The sequence below is a fragment of the Bactrocera tryoni genome, unplaced genomic scaffold (genome assembly GCF_016617805.1).
Source record: "Bactrocera tryoni isolate S06 unplaced genomic scaffold, CSIRO_BtryS06_freeze2 scaffold_25, whole genome shotgun sequence".
Taxonomy (NCBI): Eukaryota; Metazoa; Arthropoda; class Insecta; order Diptera; family Tephritidae; genus Bactrocera; species Bactrocera tryoni.
The window spans coordinates 13,134,024-13,154,437 of record NW_024395977.1 but is presented as its reverse complement, the minus strand read 5'-3'; the positions used below and the strand labels follow the sequence as shown (position 1 = coordinate 13,154,437).

At 35.4% G+C, this 20,414-nt stretch overlaps 1 protein-coding gene across 1 annotated transcript; it reads left to right on the top strand.

The window, feature by feature from the left end:
• The first annotated feature begins 19,221 nt into the window (after positions 1-19,221).
• Positions 19,222-20,414, top strand: LOC120780747. The gene is made up of 3 exons (XM_040113003.1): positions 19,222-19,623; positions 19,680-19,791; positions 20,380-20,414. The coding sequence occupies exons 1-3, from the start codon at positions 19,222-19,224 to the stop codon at positions 20,412-20,414; spliced, it is 549 nt and encodes a 182-aa protein (XP_039968937.1).

Sequence of the window (20,414 nt, the reverse complement as noted above, 5' to 3'; positions counted from 1 at the left end):
AATATGCGCCAGTTTTACCGAGTAGAGGGGGTGGATGCTTAACCCATTTAAACAGAAGTGAAGTCGTTGAGCCAGTATCTACTAAACATAAAACAGTATTATTTTCTATGTGTAGCTTTATTATGGGTAATGTTTCTTTGAGGCTATAATATCATAATTTGAAACTTGATTTCTATCGATTTCATCAACTGGTGTGTAATATCTATTCATTAGCTCACATTTTCTAAAATTTAAGGTATTATTATATTGATTGGAATTTTGTAACCGAAATTTATTATTAATTTGACCTGAACAATTCTTTGTCTCTTGCCTTTGAAAAAAACTTCTATTTTCAGTTTAGAATTTCTGAAAATTTGTATTATGATTTTTCAAATGTTGTTGATTTATTTTATATTCTTGTTGATCTCTGTTATAGTTGTAACTTGAATCTGCATGTCTACTTTGTTTCGCATAGTTACAGTAATCATCATTAAAATTAGTACTATTACTCGTATTCTGATTACGAATTAAACTTAAGCTTTCTAATAAATTATAAGCATATGATAAGCAAATTATGTTCCTATTTATAATTATCGAAGCCAAATTGGCGTCTATTTTACTCAAAAAGGTTCTTAAAGTAATTTTTTCATTATTTAGAGAACTAAATACTATTTTTTTTACTTACATCGTATTCAAACTTTTCGTTTAATTTGTATAATATATTTAATAATAATTCAAAATAAACTCTATTGTTAGTATGTCGAAATGCAAACGCTTGCTGGTAAAGTTTATGGTATGTTTCTTTAATGCCGAAAGCTCTGTTTAGGGTTGCTTAGATTTCGGTCCAGTTTGCATCTGACGATAAAGTACGAATAGTATGCAATGCCTTACCTTGAATTTTATTAAAGATTACCCTTCGGTAATATTTATTCGCATGCTGTTGGATCTGTATACAGCATTGCCAGTATGTCGTCGACTTCTCTTAAAAATGAAGAGAGGGCATATACACAGAATTCATGAACTCTGTGTGCATCTTTCACAATGTCGCTCACTGACAACTACAATGTTGGTTGATTCTCACTGAAACTATTTGGATGAGTTGCCATTGCCGGTTGGTTCTCACTAGTCTACCCTAGTCGATGTTATTAATTGAATTGTTGTAGTTGATAATCCGATCGCAAAATTGTTGTTATGTGTTATGTACTTCTAGTGCATTCCACTGCTACGTACAGACAAGTTCAACTAATTTTACGGTTTATATTACATATAGCACTTAATTGTTTTATCAGATATATATATTTTTTTCTCTAATTTAATAGATTATATACTAGTCTTTAATAGTGCGAAGAAACATTAAAAAAGAGTCATGAAATACTGAAGAAAAATGCAAACAACCCACGTCACGTACGGGACACATCAAGTCAACCAACATTCGAAATCGTTATAGTTTTATTCAAATTTCAGCGAATATATTACAGGTATACAAAAAGTGTCATCGAAGGAAATTATAACTAAGAATCAAGCTTGCTACTAGCGAAAAAAAATATTAATTTAAACACAAATTTTTAATTCAAAAACATATATTTGTCACGTACAGACAAGTCGCGTCACGTACGGGACATAGTTCAACTTAAAAGGCTAGCCAGTCAAAAACGCTACTCCCTTCCTTCCTTTTCCTTCCTTATCGGCAAAATGTGAGCACAGTCAAAAACGTGGTAAAAACGCAGAAATCAGCCATCTTTGTTTGTTTACATTTGAACAATGTTGCCATTGCTCAATGCGCATATATAGTTTTGAGCACATCTTTGTTTTCAATTACAATTTTTTATAATTAGGCTGTTCACGATAAGGTGGTTATCGGGTTATGTGATTATTTGATTAAGTGAACAACAACAAAATGCGGTATGACAAAATAACCAAAGTTGACCAAACTAGGCCCTTGTTTACAGATTATGTGGTTATTTGCTTATTTCAGTGTTAGAAAGTCGTTGGAATTTTACTAAATGGCAGCACAAAAAATAAATAAAACTAAGCGAATGGCATTTCCATTTAGATTTTCTTATTGGAAAATCTGTTATTAACAGCTGGTTTTTGTTTACAATCAGCAAATTAAAACCGAAATAAAAAGCAAGGAAAAGCATCAATAATTATCAAAAGTAAATAAGAATCACAAAGTACAATTTGTCATTTATTTATACTCTAACTTTAGTGTCTACAGAAACACGAAAGCGCCGGCGAGAAAAGGAGGTGAAAAATGGACGGAAGCCGAAATCAAATTTCATTGAACTAAAATTGTAAACAATGAACAGCTGTTTGTGTAAACATAAGCAAATAACCATACAACATAGGGTGCTCACGGAGCATAGAGGTTATTTTTAATCTAATAAGCACATAACCCGATAACCACCTTACCGTGAACAGCCTAAATATAAAATACCAAAACTGAAAACAAACTATCAAAAATAGTTTATATATTTATAAATAATAGCATTCGACTCTGATTTTGAGTTATTTTATGAAAATTTCAAACATATTGAATTATAAAAGTTTATAATTACTACAGTGTCGATATTGGCAACCCTGCGTTGTGAGAGAGCAATCAGCTGACACGTTTCCACGACAAAAATCCAAATGTCGTGAATTCTCACGTCATCCACGTCAAAGAGATAAGGGAGTAGCGTTTTTGACTGTGCAGTTACATTGCGCGCCCATAAGATAGGTCGTGCCAGCTGACACGTCCCACGATTCTGCGTTTTTGACTGGCTAGCCTATAAATCTACAATACATGTAAACATCAATATGTAAATACAGTTTCGTCTTGGGAAAGGCAATGTTTTCTGCACTCCACAACTTTCTCCACAGTTTTAATAAAATGGAAGTTGGAAATTCCAGTTATCGCTTTGGCATTGTCCCACGGCGATGCACTTTTAATCCTTTCATAAGTTTCAGAGGATGGCACATAAATCACACGGGTTTTTGTGACTAAATGAGAAGCTAAATCAGAAAAGTCCTTGGCTGATTCGACAACAACATGTTCATTTTGGCTAATCATTTTCTCTCTTACAAGTCTTTTGATATTTCCGTCAACTCCGTCTATCACACATTTTCCATGCGATGTAGCAAAATATTTCCAATAAAAGGGCCTTTTGTACTTTTCGCTCAACATTGATGTTAGTTTAACCATATAACGGTTCTTAAATTCCGATGAAGGGCCGTCACTCCAAATAATTTCCGCTGAAGATAAGTCTTCATTTTCTTTATGCATCAAGTCAAACAACTTAGTGATGAAAACAAAAACTGTATCCTTGTCTTTCGAATTTGCATCTGAGCATATAAGATATGTTTGGCAATTGCCTTTGTAAAAACTTGCAGCAGTAAATAAAAGAACACTTGTTCGTGACCAGAGTGCGCTTTGAACTTCATTCTGGTATTCACAGCCAAAATACATCGCAAAATCAACTTGAAGGATTCGCACATTTTCATTGCGTTGGTCTTTTTGAAATTCACCGGCTTGAACTCGTTTTAAATTAACATGATTCATCATAATATGGATAGAATCAATCAATTTTTCTTTAAGTTCACCTGAACTTGTTTCGTGGTTTACTAAACGTAGTTTATTTTCTGAGTTTTTTCCCATTCTTTCCATACACAGATTGTACATAAATCCATAGAAATTAATATTTTTTGCCATCAGAACAAGTATCACATTCATTTTTCCAGCACTTCCAATCCAAAGAAGGATCACATAAAATTATAGTCCACCAGTCGTTACAATAATTTTGTTTCAAACCTTTCAATTTGAACATAAAATTTTCATGAGTTAAACATTTGCACTGGTCTGAAGGTGTGTCTTTCATTAGCAAAACGTTTTTCGGTCTTAGACTACAAAATTTTGATAATCCAATTTCGATATTAGGAAAAAATTCTTTAAAAATGCAAAGGCTTTTCGTAGGTACAAAGTCAAATAATGCTTTTGACACTTCTTCTTAATACCGTTTTCCCAAACAACGATGAAATCATTTGCGCCTGGGCAGGTATACACAATATCCGGACGATAGTAAAATGATTCACATCGTCATAACGTGTATCGTCACCTGATGAGCTAATATTTGGGATTTCTGCTAGAGCAATGTCCATTTTACGCGCTAGTTCTGTAAAAACCACTTTTTTCTTTCTTGGTGATTAAGGCAGTGCTTTTAGAGCCTTTTGAACCGCTCTAGATAAAGTTTGTTTCGACTTGTACGGAGATTCAGTACTTACAGGAGAATCAGTAGGATTTTTAAGTTCAATCCGCTGTTTTGCCCTTTGCAATCTCTTCTTATCCCTTTTCTTAAGTAAAATTGCTTTTAACTCACCTTGAGAAAGATTTTCTGCTTTTCGTTTACGAAGCTCACGCAATCTTTTAGTCTCATTAGCGGTAAAGCTTGGATCTTTCTCCTTCTGCTTTTCTCGAAATTTTCGCATGCGGCTAGCACCGGTTGATGGTTGCTGGTCGCTCATTTTTGCGTTATTGAGATTTGCAGTACAAAAAAGGGCTTTGTTTATTACAAACGCCAGTAAAAGTTTAAGATGTCAGATAACTTATTCTTTGGCGTCACGTACAGACACTTTATTATCACAAAGAATATATTGTAAGCAAAGCGATTTCAAACAAAATTGTTTCACCAGTTTTTAGACCGCTAAAAGTTAGCTGTTAACAGAAAAATTCAATTTGTATAGTCGACTTGTTTTACAATTATTAATAGAAAAAGGAATTAAGCGTCACGTATGGGACATCGAAACTTACCTTCCCGTTATGATGAATTTCTTATCAAAAAAACACTTAACCAAAAAAATTAGTATGCAGTTAAATACAGCGGACCATACACTATAACTAAGGACGGAAATCTAGTTTCTATCTGATAAACAATAGCGGCAGCGACCTCGCAAAAAGTTGTGTAAAGACTAATGAAGCAAGTAAGGAAGGGCTAAGTTCGGGTGTCACCGAACATTTTATACTCTCGCATGGTAAAGTGATAATCGAGATTTCATAATACGTCATTTACATATTTTTCAAATACCGTATTTTTGTAAAGTTTTATTCCGCTATCATCATTGGTTCCTAATGTTTACTACTATATTATACAGAGAAGGCATCAGATGGAATTCAAAATAGCGTTATATTGGAAGAAGGCGTGGTTGTTAACCGATTTCGCCCATATTTCGCACATGTCATCAGGGTGTTAAGAAAATATTATATACCGAATTTCATTGAAATCGGTCTAGTAGTTCCTGAGATATGGTTCTTGGTCCATAAGTGGGCGGCGCCACGCCCATTTTCAATTTTTAAAAAAGGCCTGGGTGCAGCTTCCTTCTGCCACTTCTTCCGTAAAATTTAGTGTTTCTGACGTTTTCTGTTAGTCGGTTATCGCACTTTTAGTGATTTTGAACATAACCTTTGTATGGGAGGTGGGCGTGGTTATTATCCGATTTCTTCCATTTTTGAACTGTACATGGAAATGCCTGAAGGAAACGACTCTGTAGACTTTGGTTGACATAGCTATAGCAGTTTCCGAGATATGTACAAAAAACTTAGTAGGGGGCGGGGCCACGCCCACTTTTCCAAAACAATTGCGTCCAAATATGCCCCTCCCTAATGCGATCCTTTGTGCCAAATTTCACTTTAATATCTTTATTTATGGCTTAGTTATGACACTTTATAGGTTTTCGGTTTCTGCCATTTTGTGGGCGTGGCAGTGGGCCGATTTTGCCCATCTTCGAACTTAACCTTCTTATGGAGCCAAGGAATACGTGTACCAAGTTTCATCATGATATCTCACTTTTTACTCAAGTTACAGCTTGCACGGACAGACGGACGGGACAGGACGGACGGACAGACAGACATCCGGATTTCGACTCTACTCGTCGCCCTGATCACTTTGGTATATATAAACCCTATATCTGACTCTTTTAGTTTTAGGACTTACAAACAACCGTTATGTGAACAAAACTATAATACTCTCGTTAGCAACATTGTTGCGAGAGTATAAAAATCCGACTTGTTGTTACTCTCAATAAATAACGGTATTTACAAAAAATGAGACATACTCACTACAACTTTTGTAAATTATTTTAGATGAGAACATAATCTCACTATGTACGTGCAATAATATATAAAAAAATGCATATTTGTAAAACAGTTCAGAGTTCCACTTTTTCATGGAATGCACCTTCTGTTTAAAGGTGACCTTATTGTTACCATGTGGTGACATATACACAGACAACGCGGCATGTATTATGCTTGTATGTTAAATTTTATTTTGCACATTAGCGAAGAAAATTTTTTTTTATATTTTTATTTTGAAGTGAAACTTCTTTGGCGACTTCGGAAAAGGTTGCGTTAAACGTTTATTTAACGCTTCAGGGGAGGGGGAATAGCGTTGAACGATTAACGCAACTCGGAAGGAGAAGAGCAGCAAGAGACCGGCGAGAGAGAGGGAATGAGAGTAAAGTATCGCCAGCCGCATGTGCTGCTATGGCAATATACCAGTGGTCGGCATGAGAGGATCTGTCACTGTGTTGGTGAGCACGAAAAAAAAGTAGCCCAGTGAGAAATTGGAATTAAAATTAAGCATCTAATCTAAATAATTAATAGTATAATGAAAATTAACAAAATGTCTTTTAAGGATATATTCCCTATTATCTTTAAAAGACTTGGAACATAAAAGGCATTGAATGACACCAAAGGCATTTAGAATCATAAAATATTTCTTGCAGGGCATATTTGGTTTTGCGCTATAGTCTTACGTGATGTTAATTCGTTGCTGGCTCGACAACGACTGAACGATAGAGCGTAAGCGTACGTGTGAAGTTAGTTTGCACAATTGTGCTAAGAAATGCCGATCACTGCAATATACGTAGCGTATAACAGCTCCCAAGAATAGTATTAGTGCCTATGCGTGAGTGCATCAAGTGTCCTGTGTATCAAAAATTCCTTTTCTTATTTTCGTGTTTTGTTATTAAAGTGTTTCCCATAATTAATTTGTGTTCTATATAATATTGACGTACTATTTGTAGTATTAGTACACAGTGAATAGTGATTCAAACAAACAATAAAATTAGTGACAGTGATAATACGCATAACACAGCGGATTCCAGGTTATGTGATGGTACGTTTCTCTTGAATATTTCAATTGTCTATAATAGATGTATCTTGTGGATTAAATCCTCTTGAAACCAATATCAATTGGATTGGCAAAAATTTTAATGGTTTGATTTCAAATTGATTTTACAGCGGAAAAAGACAGTGCATCCCGTGTTTCAAGAGGAGGGAAAACAGCACAATATTATCGTGAATACCGAGCACGAAAGAAAGCAGAGCGGGATAAGGATGAATTGGAAAAGATAGCTGGCCCTCAATCGTCAATTCACCGATCACTGCTGGGCCTTCAACGCGTGTTGATAGATTAACGACGGCTGGACCTCCGACCAATGTTGATCCATCAATGATTGCTGGACCTTTTACGTGCATTGATCCATCTACGATTGTTGGATCTTCTACGTGTGTTGATCCATCAACGATTGCAAGACCCTCTACAAGTAGTGGTATACATTTCAGGGATATACCACGAAGGAAATCAGCAGCAGAATATCAGCGAGAGTATAGAGCACGGAAAAAAGCTCAGCGATAATTAGCAAGGGCCGCACCATCACGGCAAAGAAACGAGAGTACAAATAAGGATATAGATCAAAACACCAATAATACCGCTACCGAACGTGAGAAATTATCCACAAATTCCGTATGCTCACTTTCAACAACATAAAAAAGCACATGAGTTTGTAATGGCAAAATTTACGGATAATAGTTTTGGATTTGCTTGCTCGATATGTGATCGCCTGTGGTTCAAGCATGTTTTAACCACCCTTCCTGAGAATATTGATCAGGAAGTACTTGCAGATCGGGAATGACACAAGAGTGACGAGACAACAAATAGAATCGGAAGAGTATATCCACAATTGCCTCGACACAAATCTGGCATTTCTAAGATCAATACCGAATTCTAAATATTATTGGTCACAGCTAGGGTTGCCAGACGTACTATATTTATAGTATTGTACTATATTTTCGCTTGAATGCTATATACTGTTCACAATAAATATAGTACGCTAAAATATTATATTTATACTCTAAGCAATTTAATTCATACTTTTCTAAAAAATTTAATCCCTATTCATGCATAATTTTTTTATTTTTTTCGCAACTGCGAAAATCGGCTGATAAAGCTGTGCATAAAAGGTTGTTTGAATTTGCGAATATCTAACATATCGATAAAGCATTTTAGGCACTAGCTCAATCAGCTGTTTTTCGCAGGTAAATTTTAAGAATGTCTTCAAGAGATTGCAGCATATTATATGAAACACCTAAAAAACAGAGAAAAATTAAAGTAAAAAGACTGAAAAAGTTTAAAAACGAATGGAAAAGTAAATTTCCATGGCATGAAAAGATGAAGATCAGTTTAAAGCAAAATGTTCTATCTGTGCAATAACTTTTTCAATTGATAAAAGTGGCATAGGTCAAGTAAGATTCAAAATTGCTTAATACGTGGTTTTTAGTTTAAAGTTATCATTATTTTTATATAAAACAGCATAGTGAATCTAACATCCACGCAAGTAAATTATAAATTACGCAACAATCTTCAATTTATATAATTTTCTACGATTGGGTACTGCTGAATCAAACGAATCTAAACAAACAACGGCTGCTGAGTTAGCCTTAGTTTACCATACAGTAAAGCACAACCTTTCATATATGTAACAGTGCAGATTGCGGTGCCAAACTTAATAAATTACTTTATTCCGAATCTAAAAATGCTAAAACCATTCAATTGGGTCGAACGAAACAAGCAGCAATTGCCGAAAATGTTCTGGGCCCATATGCATTGAAACAAGCTCTGACACATATAAAAGTGAATTTTTTGCATTGCAAATAGACGCGTCAAACCGAAAAAATGTAGAACTATTCCCTCTTGTTATTCAGTACTTCGATACAAAAGCAGGAATCCAGCAAAAGCTTTTAGACTTTTATGAAAATCCAGATGAATCAGCAGATGGAATGCTCACAGCAGTAAAAGATTCGTTAACGCGTAATAATCTATCACTTGATAAAATAATTGCGCTTAGTGGCGACAACGTAAATGCTAATTTTGGAAAAAACCATTTGCTTTTCACAAACATTGAGAAAATAGTGCCACATTTAATAAAAGGCAATTGCCATGCACACATTGTTCACAACAATGTCAAATACGGAATGAACTTTTTAAATTGCGATGTCGAAAACATCATCCTTAAAATATACAGCCACTTCTCTGTTTCTGCCTCTAGAAGAGAGGAGCTTAAAAAATTCGTGGCAGAAGTGAATGGGCAATGGCATGAGATTAAGCGTCACATAGGAACAAGATGGCTCTCTTTGTTGCCTGCAGTCGATCATATGTATATTAATGAATTGGACTCCCATAACGAATTACTTTCGCAAACTGGATGATAAATGCCCAACACAAATTCGTCAACTTTTAAAGCTTGAAGAAGATATTTTAAATATACAAGTTAAAGTTTTTTTAAATATGGTCAGCCAAGTTTTGAATGTTTTCGACAAAACAATTAAAAAACTGGAAAGAAATGACACAACAGTGCTTGATTTGTATGGAGCAATGGAAAAATTGAAGTTTGAGCTCAATCAAAGGATGCAAGATAAATTTTTTGGTTACGAAACCAATAAATTATTAAATTTAAAGAAAATTGTTTCGCTTTTGCTTTCCATTCCAGCATCCTCCGCATTTTCTGAAAGAATATTTTCAATTGCTAACATAAAATGGAGGGATGAAAGAAATAGATCTCATATACACTTAATAAAAAATGAACTGATTATAACTTGTAATTTAACATTTGCCTCTAATGAAGCCTTAAGCACATTTTTAAAAGACTCGAATTTGTTAAAAGCAACTGAAAGCAATACAAAATATAATTAATAATAATATGTATTGATAAATACACTAGTAGCCAATAAAATAGACTCGCGACTTATTGATAAGATTTGACTATTTTTCTTTTGTTTGTTAAGGGTATATTATTTTTTCTAAATATCGCTCTTTATCCAACAAACACCATAAAATCTTAATCTTAAACTTTGAGCAAAAAAAGAAAAACCGCAGCAAAATTTCATGTAAAACTTTGTTGTAAGGATTAAAAAAAAAAGTTGGTTGCTATACAGTTTTATATCTTAATCAATTTAAGTGCCATTAAGTGTAATTGTAAAGCTGCTGAAAATTACTGCTGATTTAAAGTGGCAGTGTTAGGCTTTGCATTCCATACAAAGTGTATTTGAAATATTTGTATTCAAGGGTTAAGAAAAATGTAATTTTTCTGAAAATGTTACATTTTTTGTGAACGTTATTGCCACGCCAAGCACGAACGAGGCAGTCAATTTAATTTCAACCAAATCGAGAGGTAAGGAATTTCAAAAATGTCTCTATATTGTACATATATGAGCGTAAATACAACACGTATTTCCATACAAATGTATGTAAACACCACTTGGCCTAACCAAGCATCATTGGTCTCGACTAAGTGTATCAGACCGTTGGTCTCGACCAGAGTTAATCAAAGAGGACGTTGTAACCTGCGCCATCTATTTCGACAAATTAGTGCACACGTTAATGAGTCTCCTACAAAGCAAAAAAGCATCCACATTTGCACAACATAGATTCAAGCGAATCGAATTTCAACATCGTGGTAGTCCTCACGTCCGTATTATACTCTGGCTGGAGAACGCACAGAAGCGCCCATTGGAGGAAGACAGAGAAAGTGCGATATCATTGATCGACATTTTAATCGCAGTATTCACATCTGAAGCATCAGGAAACATCAAATTGCAGACACATAAACACACATTTACGTGTTATAAAAAGTAAGAGGTAACCAGCCACAAAAATGTCGATTTGAAGCACCTTTCCTTCCTTCTCAGTCCCCACAAATACTCGTCCCTATGAAGAAAGAAGACCCAAATTTCGTCAGTTACGCCAGTCATTACATGAAATTAAGGTTTCAATACGAAATAGCCGATTAACGACATTGACGATTTCTATCAAAGCAACAATATAATTTCGGATGAAGAGTACTATAAAATACTTTCTGTGGAAATTATCCGGCCACGGATTTTCTTGAAAAGAACACCAGCGGAGAAATGGCATAATCGATTCAACTCATTCTTATTTATTGTTTTAAAATCAAATATGGATTCGCAGTTCATATTAGACGAATATTCCTGCGCGACGTACCTCGTGGACTATGTTAATAAATCTAACCGAGGGATCAGTAATTTACAGAGAAAAATTAATGAAGAGAAATCAGTAGAGATTTCGAGCCAAGAAATAGCTTGGTGGCTACTTCGTAAACCAATGTCTGAAGCCTCTAGATCGGTAATATTCATCCCAACGTCGTGGCCGACAGACCGACAGAGATTGAAAAAAGCACGCAAAGAATTGGCGGAGCTTAATGACGAATCCACAGACATTTGGAACTATAATGTGTTCGACAAATACGAGCAACGACCTGAGGAATTGAACGAAATAACTCTGGTCCAGTTTTGTGCGCAATACAAATGCAACGCCGACAACGAATAGAAGAAATTGACTAAACACCATGTTATAAGATATACAAATTATAATATGACAACCCAATCCGAAGAGTACAAAAGAGAGATGGTTACGCTGCATATTCCCTTCCGCAACTAAGCGACAGAACTACTTTACGACCTGATTCCTTCAAATTTATGCAGACAATGAGAACATTATTCTATAGCGTCGCAAGGAATTCGAGTCCAACATCAACATTGAAGAAACTATGAGATGTTCGCATAATCTGTTGTATCGTGAGAAAGAAAATTTTGTGCAAGAAGACAATCAAGATGTTATTGGAGTAGTTCCTCAGCCACTTTCATTCGATGAAATGTACGCAGATCCTAATTCAAACGTCAACGATGATCTCCGCTTAGCAACCTTGAACAGACTCCAAGCAATAGCGAAGCGAAGATAAAATTTAATGCCGAATGCACAATTTTTTGAATTTGTGCGAACAACAAATATCGGACAACGATCCATCTTACTACAGGCTATCCATCATTCAACATCGAAACAACTTCAACCATTGTTAGTATTTCTGACAGATCCCGCTGGATGTGGAAAAACTTTTTTAATTCGGCTCATCATGGAAATTTATAATAAATATGCAACCAACAACGCACACTGTAATGCATATCTCACATGTACTTCGACAGGAAAAGCTGCAGTGGCAATCGACGGTACCACCATTCATACTGCTTTGTCGTTGCCCACCAGTAAAGATAATGCTTTGAGTGCTGAAGCATTCGCCTGATTATAATCGATGAAGTTAGTATGGTTGGAGCAGAGCTTCTGGAAAGAGTCGACAGAAGATTGAAAATAATAACAGGTAATTCAGATGCACCTTTCGGGGGACTGGACATGACACTAGTTGGGGATTTGAGACAACTCCCGCCAGTGAAAGCTACACCAATTTTCAAACAATCGAAACATTACATTGGATCGCAAACTTGGCGTTCATTCAAACTGCATGAACTCACACAAGTCATGCGTCAAGCAAATGTGGTTTTCTCGACCATTCTAACGAAAATCGAAAATGGGAAGAGAAACCACTTTACACTCGCACCAGCTTGTGGATTGACAATTCACAAGTCACAAGGAGGAACTTTCAATGAAATTGTTTACTATTATGAAAAAGTTCAATTTCAACTGTCAAGAGCTGTTGCCATTGATGAAGTTTACATTATCCCAGTGAACAAACAGAAAAAATTGTATCAGGGCATTGGAAGCAATGATAGGTCATGTCGCGCTTTGCGAGATGAAATGATAAAATTACGTCAAAATCCAATTATCACCTTAGAAAAAGAATTATTCGAGTTCCTTAGCACAAGAAAATGTTTATCAATAATATCATTCAATTGTCAAAGTCTTCGTGCTCATGTTGATGATTTCTCAGATAGAGTGTTTACACGGTCAAACATCTTGATGTTATCAGAAACATTTATGAACGATAACGAGCCTTGTAGGCGTACCAAATTTTGATTTCGTTGTAAGATTTCAACAAGAAATTCATGCGTTGCTATTTATTACAATGAGCAATTCTCATTCCTCATTTACGCGAGTGATGCTGATGTGCCGATATCAACATCAACAAGAATTGGCGATTTGTGTGCGATAGAATGCAAAATGAACCCTAGCGATAATCATAATAGTAAAAAATTTAATTTAATTGCCATATATAAATCACCAAATTCATCGACGAGAGATATAAAATTGTTCATCGGTAAAGCTTTATTACCGTTGTCAACTGCAGGTTCGCAAGCTTTTGCAGATATTGTCGGAGAACCAGTAGAGTATAGCAAACAACCGGTACTCCTTGCGGGAGATTTGAATGTAAATTTCTCATTGCCAGAAACTGAACCATTACTGGCATTCCTCAGAAAGAAATTTTCATTAGAAATGATCAATGGAAGAAATGATCTTACGACAAAAGGAGGTACGATTATTGATGCGGTATTCGCGAGAAATATAGATACAAGACATTTCATATCGTATTTTAGTTATCATAATCCAATTGTAAATATTATAGATATCAATCCGTCAGAACCCAGAGAGGATAATTGATTTTGACTTAGCTTTATAATAAATTTATAAAATATGAATTTAAGAAAGTGTTGGCCACTCCACCATATTTTTAACCTTTCCCTCTCGCTAGTTTTCTTTCATACAAAATGATATGCATTTATTGGAATATCACTAAGAAGTTTCACTTCTTCCGCGCGTTGAGACTCCACGGACCAGTTTTTACTTTTTATATAAAACAAGTATTTGTGGTGTATTGGTATCACTTTTTAATAGTTCAGAGCATGTTATAGTTTTTGCATACTCATGTATGTATGTAAGTATATAACTATCGATTGCCGTGAATAATTTCCAGGTTACCGAATTGTCAATTTTGAGTATGTATAGTATATCTTGTGGATTTTACTTTTATTAGTTTACAGATTTTGAATTGTAGTCTAAAAAATGTGATTTGCCGAATTATGTAATTTAGAAACTGTTTTGTTTCATTTATTTTATTTTAATTTTTGGAATTTCGGAGTACGGTACGATACTATGAATGTTAAATACAGTTTTTCACAAGAATGAATGAATTGCAAAGTTGAACTCGATTACTTTATTGAATAATTTCCTTTTTATACAAAATTTTGCTTATTTACTATTAACGTACATATGTACGTACGAATTCTTACTTACTACAAGGTGTGTTCCAAAGTAAACAGGATTTTGAAAGAACAAACAGAACAAATGGTTTTTTCGGCAAAATCAATTTATTTTATTCAAAATAGTCTCCTTCTGCTTCAATACGGCTTTTTGCACGGTCCAAAAGCATGTCGAACGAGTGTTTTAGCTCGTTGGTCGGTATGGCCGCCAGTATGCCGGTGTAAGTCGTTTGAATTGCCTCTACGTCTGCATAACGCCTTCCTTTCATGGGCAAATGCATTTTTCTGAAAAGGAAGAAGTCGCACGGTGCATATCAGTTGAATAAGGAAAATGGTTAGCGGTTGAAATGTAATTTTTGGTCAAATAAGCTCTTTAATGATGTCCTTCGAGTGTTGGATTCTGAGCAATTTTTGGTTGTCAGTCAATTTGAGCGGAACAAACCATGCACACACCTTTCGTAAGCCCAAATGCGATAAATCGATGTTTTGGAGATGTTCAATTCCATTTCCATGAATTTCTATAATGATTTCGGTTGATTTTTGAAGAATTCATGCACAGTTTCGATGGAATTTCCGATGATCACGGATTTTACCCATTTAAAAACAAAATTTAATGGTGGCTCATTTTCGCACCGATAACACAAACATACTGACACTTAAAATGTAATAACTTCACTTCCACTAGATAAAATGTCATGAAAGACATTTGAAATGTAGATGGCGTCACCAGGGCACCATTATGATTACTTTGGAACGCACCTTGTGGTACTTATTTCTATATACTCAGTTATGAAAACGTAAGCAATAGTCAGTGCAAACCTCAGGTTGGTCAAGAAACGGCTTACATTACAGCGGCACGGCTTCCGCTCTGGTTTAGTGTCGACGAAATGTGTTGTTGTTGTAATTTTTGGAAATGAACTATATAAAGTAACATTGATATTGTTTATTTGCAAAATATTGCTGAATTGAATTTCTATTGTTTAATACGAAATCTTTAACTTTATACAAGTATTGTTTTCCTTAGAACTAAGTGTTTTAATTATTTAAGTAATCGACTTAAACGGGAGCGTATGTTGAAAACGGAAAATTTGAATGCGAATGTAAGTACGGATACTCGTAACGATGTATAAAGTATGAATCTGCCCTCCCGATGCCCATCCTTTTTGTTGAGTGGGTTGGTGTACTGGTGTAGTGAGTTGAGTTGGTGTTGTGTTCTGTTATGGTTTCATCTTCTGTGGTGTATTAATCTGTGTCTTGCTAGGGTCCGCCAGTTTTTCCCAGGCAGAATAGGGGGAGGTTTAACTCATTTAAACATCCCCATATAACTAATATCAGGATTTTCGGACTTCGGGCTGACTTTACTCTATATGTTTAGTTTTTTAGTAAGTGATATTTTAATAGTACGTGGTATTGCGAAAAATAAATAAAATAGGGTCGATACTACCCCAACTTCCATATAATACTACTACATACATTATAATAGTTTTCGTTCTTCTAACTAACCTTATGTGTCTGTCAGTCTATGAGTTATATATAGTATATGTATATATAAAAATTTTTGAGCGGCATTAAATTGGGAGTGATCAGAAAGGATTCTTTAACGTATGGCTCAAGGAGCACAAGACATCCAGTCTTAGACCTAGTATCCTCGTTTTCATCTTCTTTACTGACGTAAACACCGCTTACGCGATTATTGCCGAATTAACAGCAGCGCGAAAGTCTTCTCTTCTTTTCGCAACGTGGCGCCAATTGGAAACTCTAAGCGAAGCCAGGTCCTTCTTCACCCGGTCTTTCTAATGGAGTAGAGGTTTCCTCTTCCTCTGGTTCCCCCGGCGGAGATTGCGTCGAATACTTTGAGAGCTGGAGTGCTTTCGTCCATTTGGACGATATGACTTAGCCAGTGTAGTCGTTGTTTGTTAATGCGCCGAACTATGTCAATATCGTCGTATATCTCATACAGATCATCGCTCCATCGAATGCGATATTTGCCGTGGCCAAAGTGCAAACGACCATAAATCTTTCGCAGAACCTTTATCTCATAAACTCCTAACGTCGAGTCATCAGATGTTGTCATCGTCCACGCCTCTGCACCACATAGCAGGACGGGAATAATGAGTGACTTATAGAGTTTGGTTTTTGTTCGTCGAAAGAGGACTTTTCCTCTCAATTGCCTACAAGTGTCTGAAGAAGCATTTGTTGGCAAGAGATATTCTGCGTTAAATTTCTAGGCTAAAATTTTTGTCGCTGTTAATGGTGGTTCCAAGATGTTCGGAATTATCTACAACTTCAAAGATATGACTGTCAAAAGTGACGTGGCAACCAAGTCGAGAGGTCGACGACTGTTTGTTTGATGACAGGAGATATTTGGTCTTGCTCTCGTTCACTGCCAGATCCATTTTCTTGGCTGCTTTATCATGTCTGGAGGAAGCAGAACTAACGACGCGTTGAGACTAATAATATCAATACCATCGGCATACGCGAGCAGGTGTACACTTTTATAGAAGATTGTACCTGCTCGATTAAGTTTTGCAGTTCGAATTATAATCGCACGATAGGGGGTCGCCTTGCCTTAAACCTCGTTTAGTATCGAACGGCTTGGAGAGATCCTTCCTGATGCTGATGGAGCTTTTGGTATTGCTCAACGTCAGTTTACTCAGCTGTATTAGTTATGCGGGGATACCAAATTCAGACATCGCGGCATAAAGACAGCTCGTGTTTGCTGCTGTCAAAAGCAGCTCTTTATTTCCGTCCTGCTATACGGTGCATAGACATGGACGGTGACAGTATCTTATGAGTCGACGTTACGAGTTTTCGAGGGAAAGTATGTGCGGTAGATATCGCATTCGATGGAACGATGAGCTGTTCGAATTATACGACGACATTGACATAGTTCAGCGAATTACGAGACAGCGGCTGCGCTGGCTAGATCATGTCGTACATAAGATTCGACAGTAGTACCCGCCGGCGGAAGCAAGGAATGAGGAAGACCTCCACCGGTTTGGAGAGATCAGATGGAAAAGGACTTGGCTACATTTCGTATCTGGAATTGGCTTTAAATTGCTAAAAGAAGAAACGATTGGCGCGCTCTTCTAAACGAAGAAGAAGAAGCCTCGTTACTCGGTTTCTTTCCTTCGGTTTCAGAAATGCCTTCGACATGGTCATTTGCGAATTGCCAACAGCGAATTTGCAGTCGATGGAATAATGACTTGTGCGGCAATATTGATATAGTTCAATTCCAAATTTGCACTGAATAAAAAATTATTTTGATTTTGTGGGGTAATTCCTTTTGTTGTCCACTGTTATACTGGCCTGGGTATTAGTTGTAGTCGAAGTACTCTGGTTCAAAAAAAAATGTTCGTGTTGTAATCTAAGCTCATCAATAGAACTTTTTTTTGCAGCTTTGCTAAGCTGCCTGATGGGCTATGTCGCTTGATAGTTTGTTTCGAGTAAGAGTTGTTGGCGATCACATATCTGTTAGGATCGTCTGTACTAAGTTTTTTATTAGAACTTTATAAACTTATAAACCTGTCTTTGTTGGTAGTGGTATTGGTTAAAATTAAACTGTAATGGCTGAAGATATTGTGGATATATAGGTTGATAGTGAGCATTATTAGGTGCATCCTTTTTAAATGTGCTCCAATCAGGATATCGGTTTTTATTTTCATTTCTTTTTTAGATTATTTGTTTTTAACAAAGTTAGCGAGTTCTTCATAATTTCCCGCTTTTTGTACTATGTTAATTAATGTTATCACATCTGGAATGTTACGAAGAGTCAAAATTCAGGTTGCAATTCGCGAACCCCCCTAATTGCTTTTACATAAATAAGGCAATTGAAGTTGTTACCTTCAAGATCTAGCTTGGATACTAGCAGCTGACGCCGACTCTTCGCCTCCTCACAGAATCTGGTAAAATTTCCTTTGTAGGGTGTATAGGGAAAATTCTCCAATAACTTTTCAATCGCTAAATATCGCTCTCAGAACATTCCGACGGGATTGCTGACAGTGAGCTCAAAAAACATCAACGAAAAAGTATAAAGTAGTACAACTAACCTCCAAACTAGGACAAAAAGAAGGTTTCAAGGGATGCGATGTAAACTTTAGCCAATAGGCGTGAAACATTATAGGTAACTTAATTAAAACCAGAAGCATCTTTCTCTAGAATATGCCGCATATAATTTCGGACTTTCAGATGGATGAGTATTAATCTAGTCACAGTTATAACAGTAAGTCTAAAATGACGTTTTATAGCTGGAGCCACAATATACATATGTATGTATATAGTATACGAATTTCAACACTCTATGAATGTGGCTTGTATTGAATGAACGTTCGGTTCAAATAAAAATTTGGTAGTCGAAAAAGTCTTTTCGTATTGCTAATCAAACTTCAACTTATTTTTTTAAATTTATACTAATAAAAAAATAAACAAATATGTACCATTTTGGTCGACCACCATTTGCCATTTTTACGCTGGAGACATAATTCCATCCGTGTAAACCGCATTTTCGAAATTTCCAAAACGGAAGCGAAAAAGCCATTGTTGTGCTACACGAATTGATACACCATCGTCTCCGTAAACTTCACAAATTTCATTGGCTTGCATGGCATTCTTCTCTTTTTTATACACAAATTTCAAAATATAGCGAATTTCCTCATTATTTTCACTCATTCTTGAACAACTGAAACTTTTTTCAACTTCCCCGAATTTAATTTTTTGGTTAAATGTATCTAACCTTTTCAAAACTATGTATATGATATGACACAATGTGATTGGTGGCACTGACAAAATACGAAAAAACTTTTTCGGCTTTTCTGTTTTCAATTTTTATTTAGTAGCATTCGAATATTGACTCTATTTATTACTTTATGTGAGTACAGATATCACATTGATTCAAAAATCAGTATAGAAATAATTTCTTTATTTTTATGTTCAGCTATTTCAAAACTGAAATGGAAATAACAAGCCGAATATTGGTGGTATTATTATTATTGTCTAAGAAGGTTAATGGATCCAAACGTAGTTTCATAGAACCTTATTCTATGACTCCGGAGGCAGTTCCAATTATTACTACTGCACTATTGGAGTGCTCAAAAAAACTTAAGGAGAACAACCGAGAGCAATTGGAAAACTACCAACAAATTCGGAGGCATTTGTTGGTAAACATTCGTGTCAACCCCAGTTTTAACCTTAAAAAGGTCGACCAATTTCTAATACTGGATGAAATATTTGATGCAAAACAGAGGTCAAAGGCTAAAATCATGTCTCCTTATTTAATTGAAATTAGCAGAGGCGAGCCAGTAATGATGTATCCATTGGAATTTTCTGAGGTATGACCAAATAAAATGTTTTTTTCATACATAAAATATTAAAATAATTATTTTAGTCTTTGAAACTCAATGATTCGAATAGAACTCAGTTAATCGATGATATATCACAGAATTCCCAAAACGGGACATCTTCCAATCAAATACGAAAAGTCCAAAAATTCAAGTCAGGTATGTTCATAAAGAAAATGTTTTTAAATAATCACATTACATTGATAAAATACCTACCCTAATAATTGCTACATTTCTCTATGATTACCTTATACAACACCTAGGAATTTAAAATTTTTGTATAGTTTTGAATGTGTTCATAATTTGGGTAGATGCTCAAACTTATGTATATCAATATACTTAAAGTCAAATAGAGAGACGAAAATTAAATATTCCATAAAATAAGACGGTATTTGACTTTGGCGTTAAAAAATTGCATAGAAAATATGTACATATAAATGCGTTCGAAGAAATAATAAAATTTTTTTAATATAGTATAACGCCAAAATGTTCAGGTAGGCAAATCAATTAGAAGGATTAATTTTCCTAAATATGATGAATTGAAGCATTTAATGAGAGCGGAAACCCGTTGGCATATACATGTTCCCTGGCACCCAAGCAGAATTGGTATTGCAAATGGACTGAATCGCTCCATTGCTCCTCCCAGAAAGTGTCGTATATAGAGTACTATAACTCCAAATTAAGATATAAGGTAGTTATTTAGTACAACGAATATTTACGACATTCCTATCTATTTTGTGAAAATAGGTGATTCGAATTATAACACCGTCTACTCCTCCTAG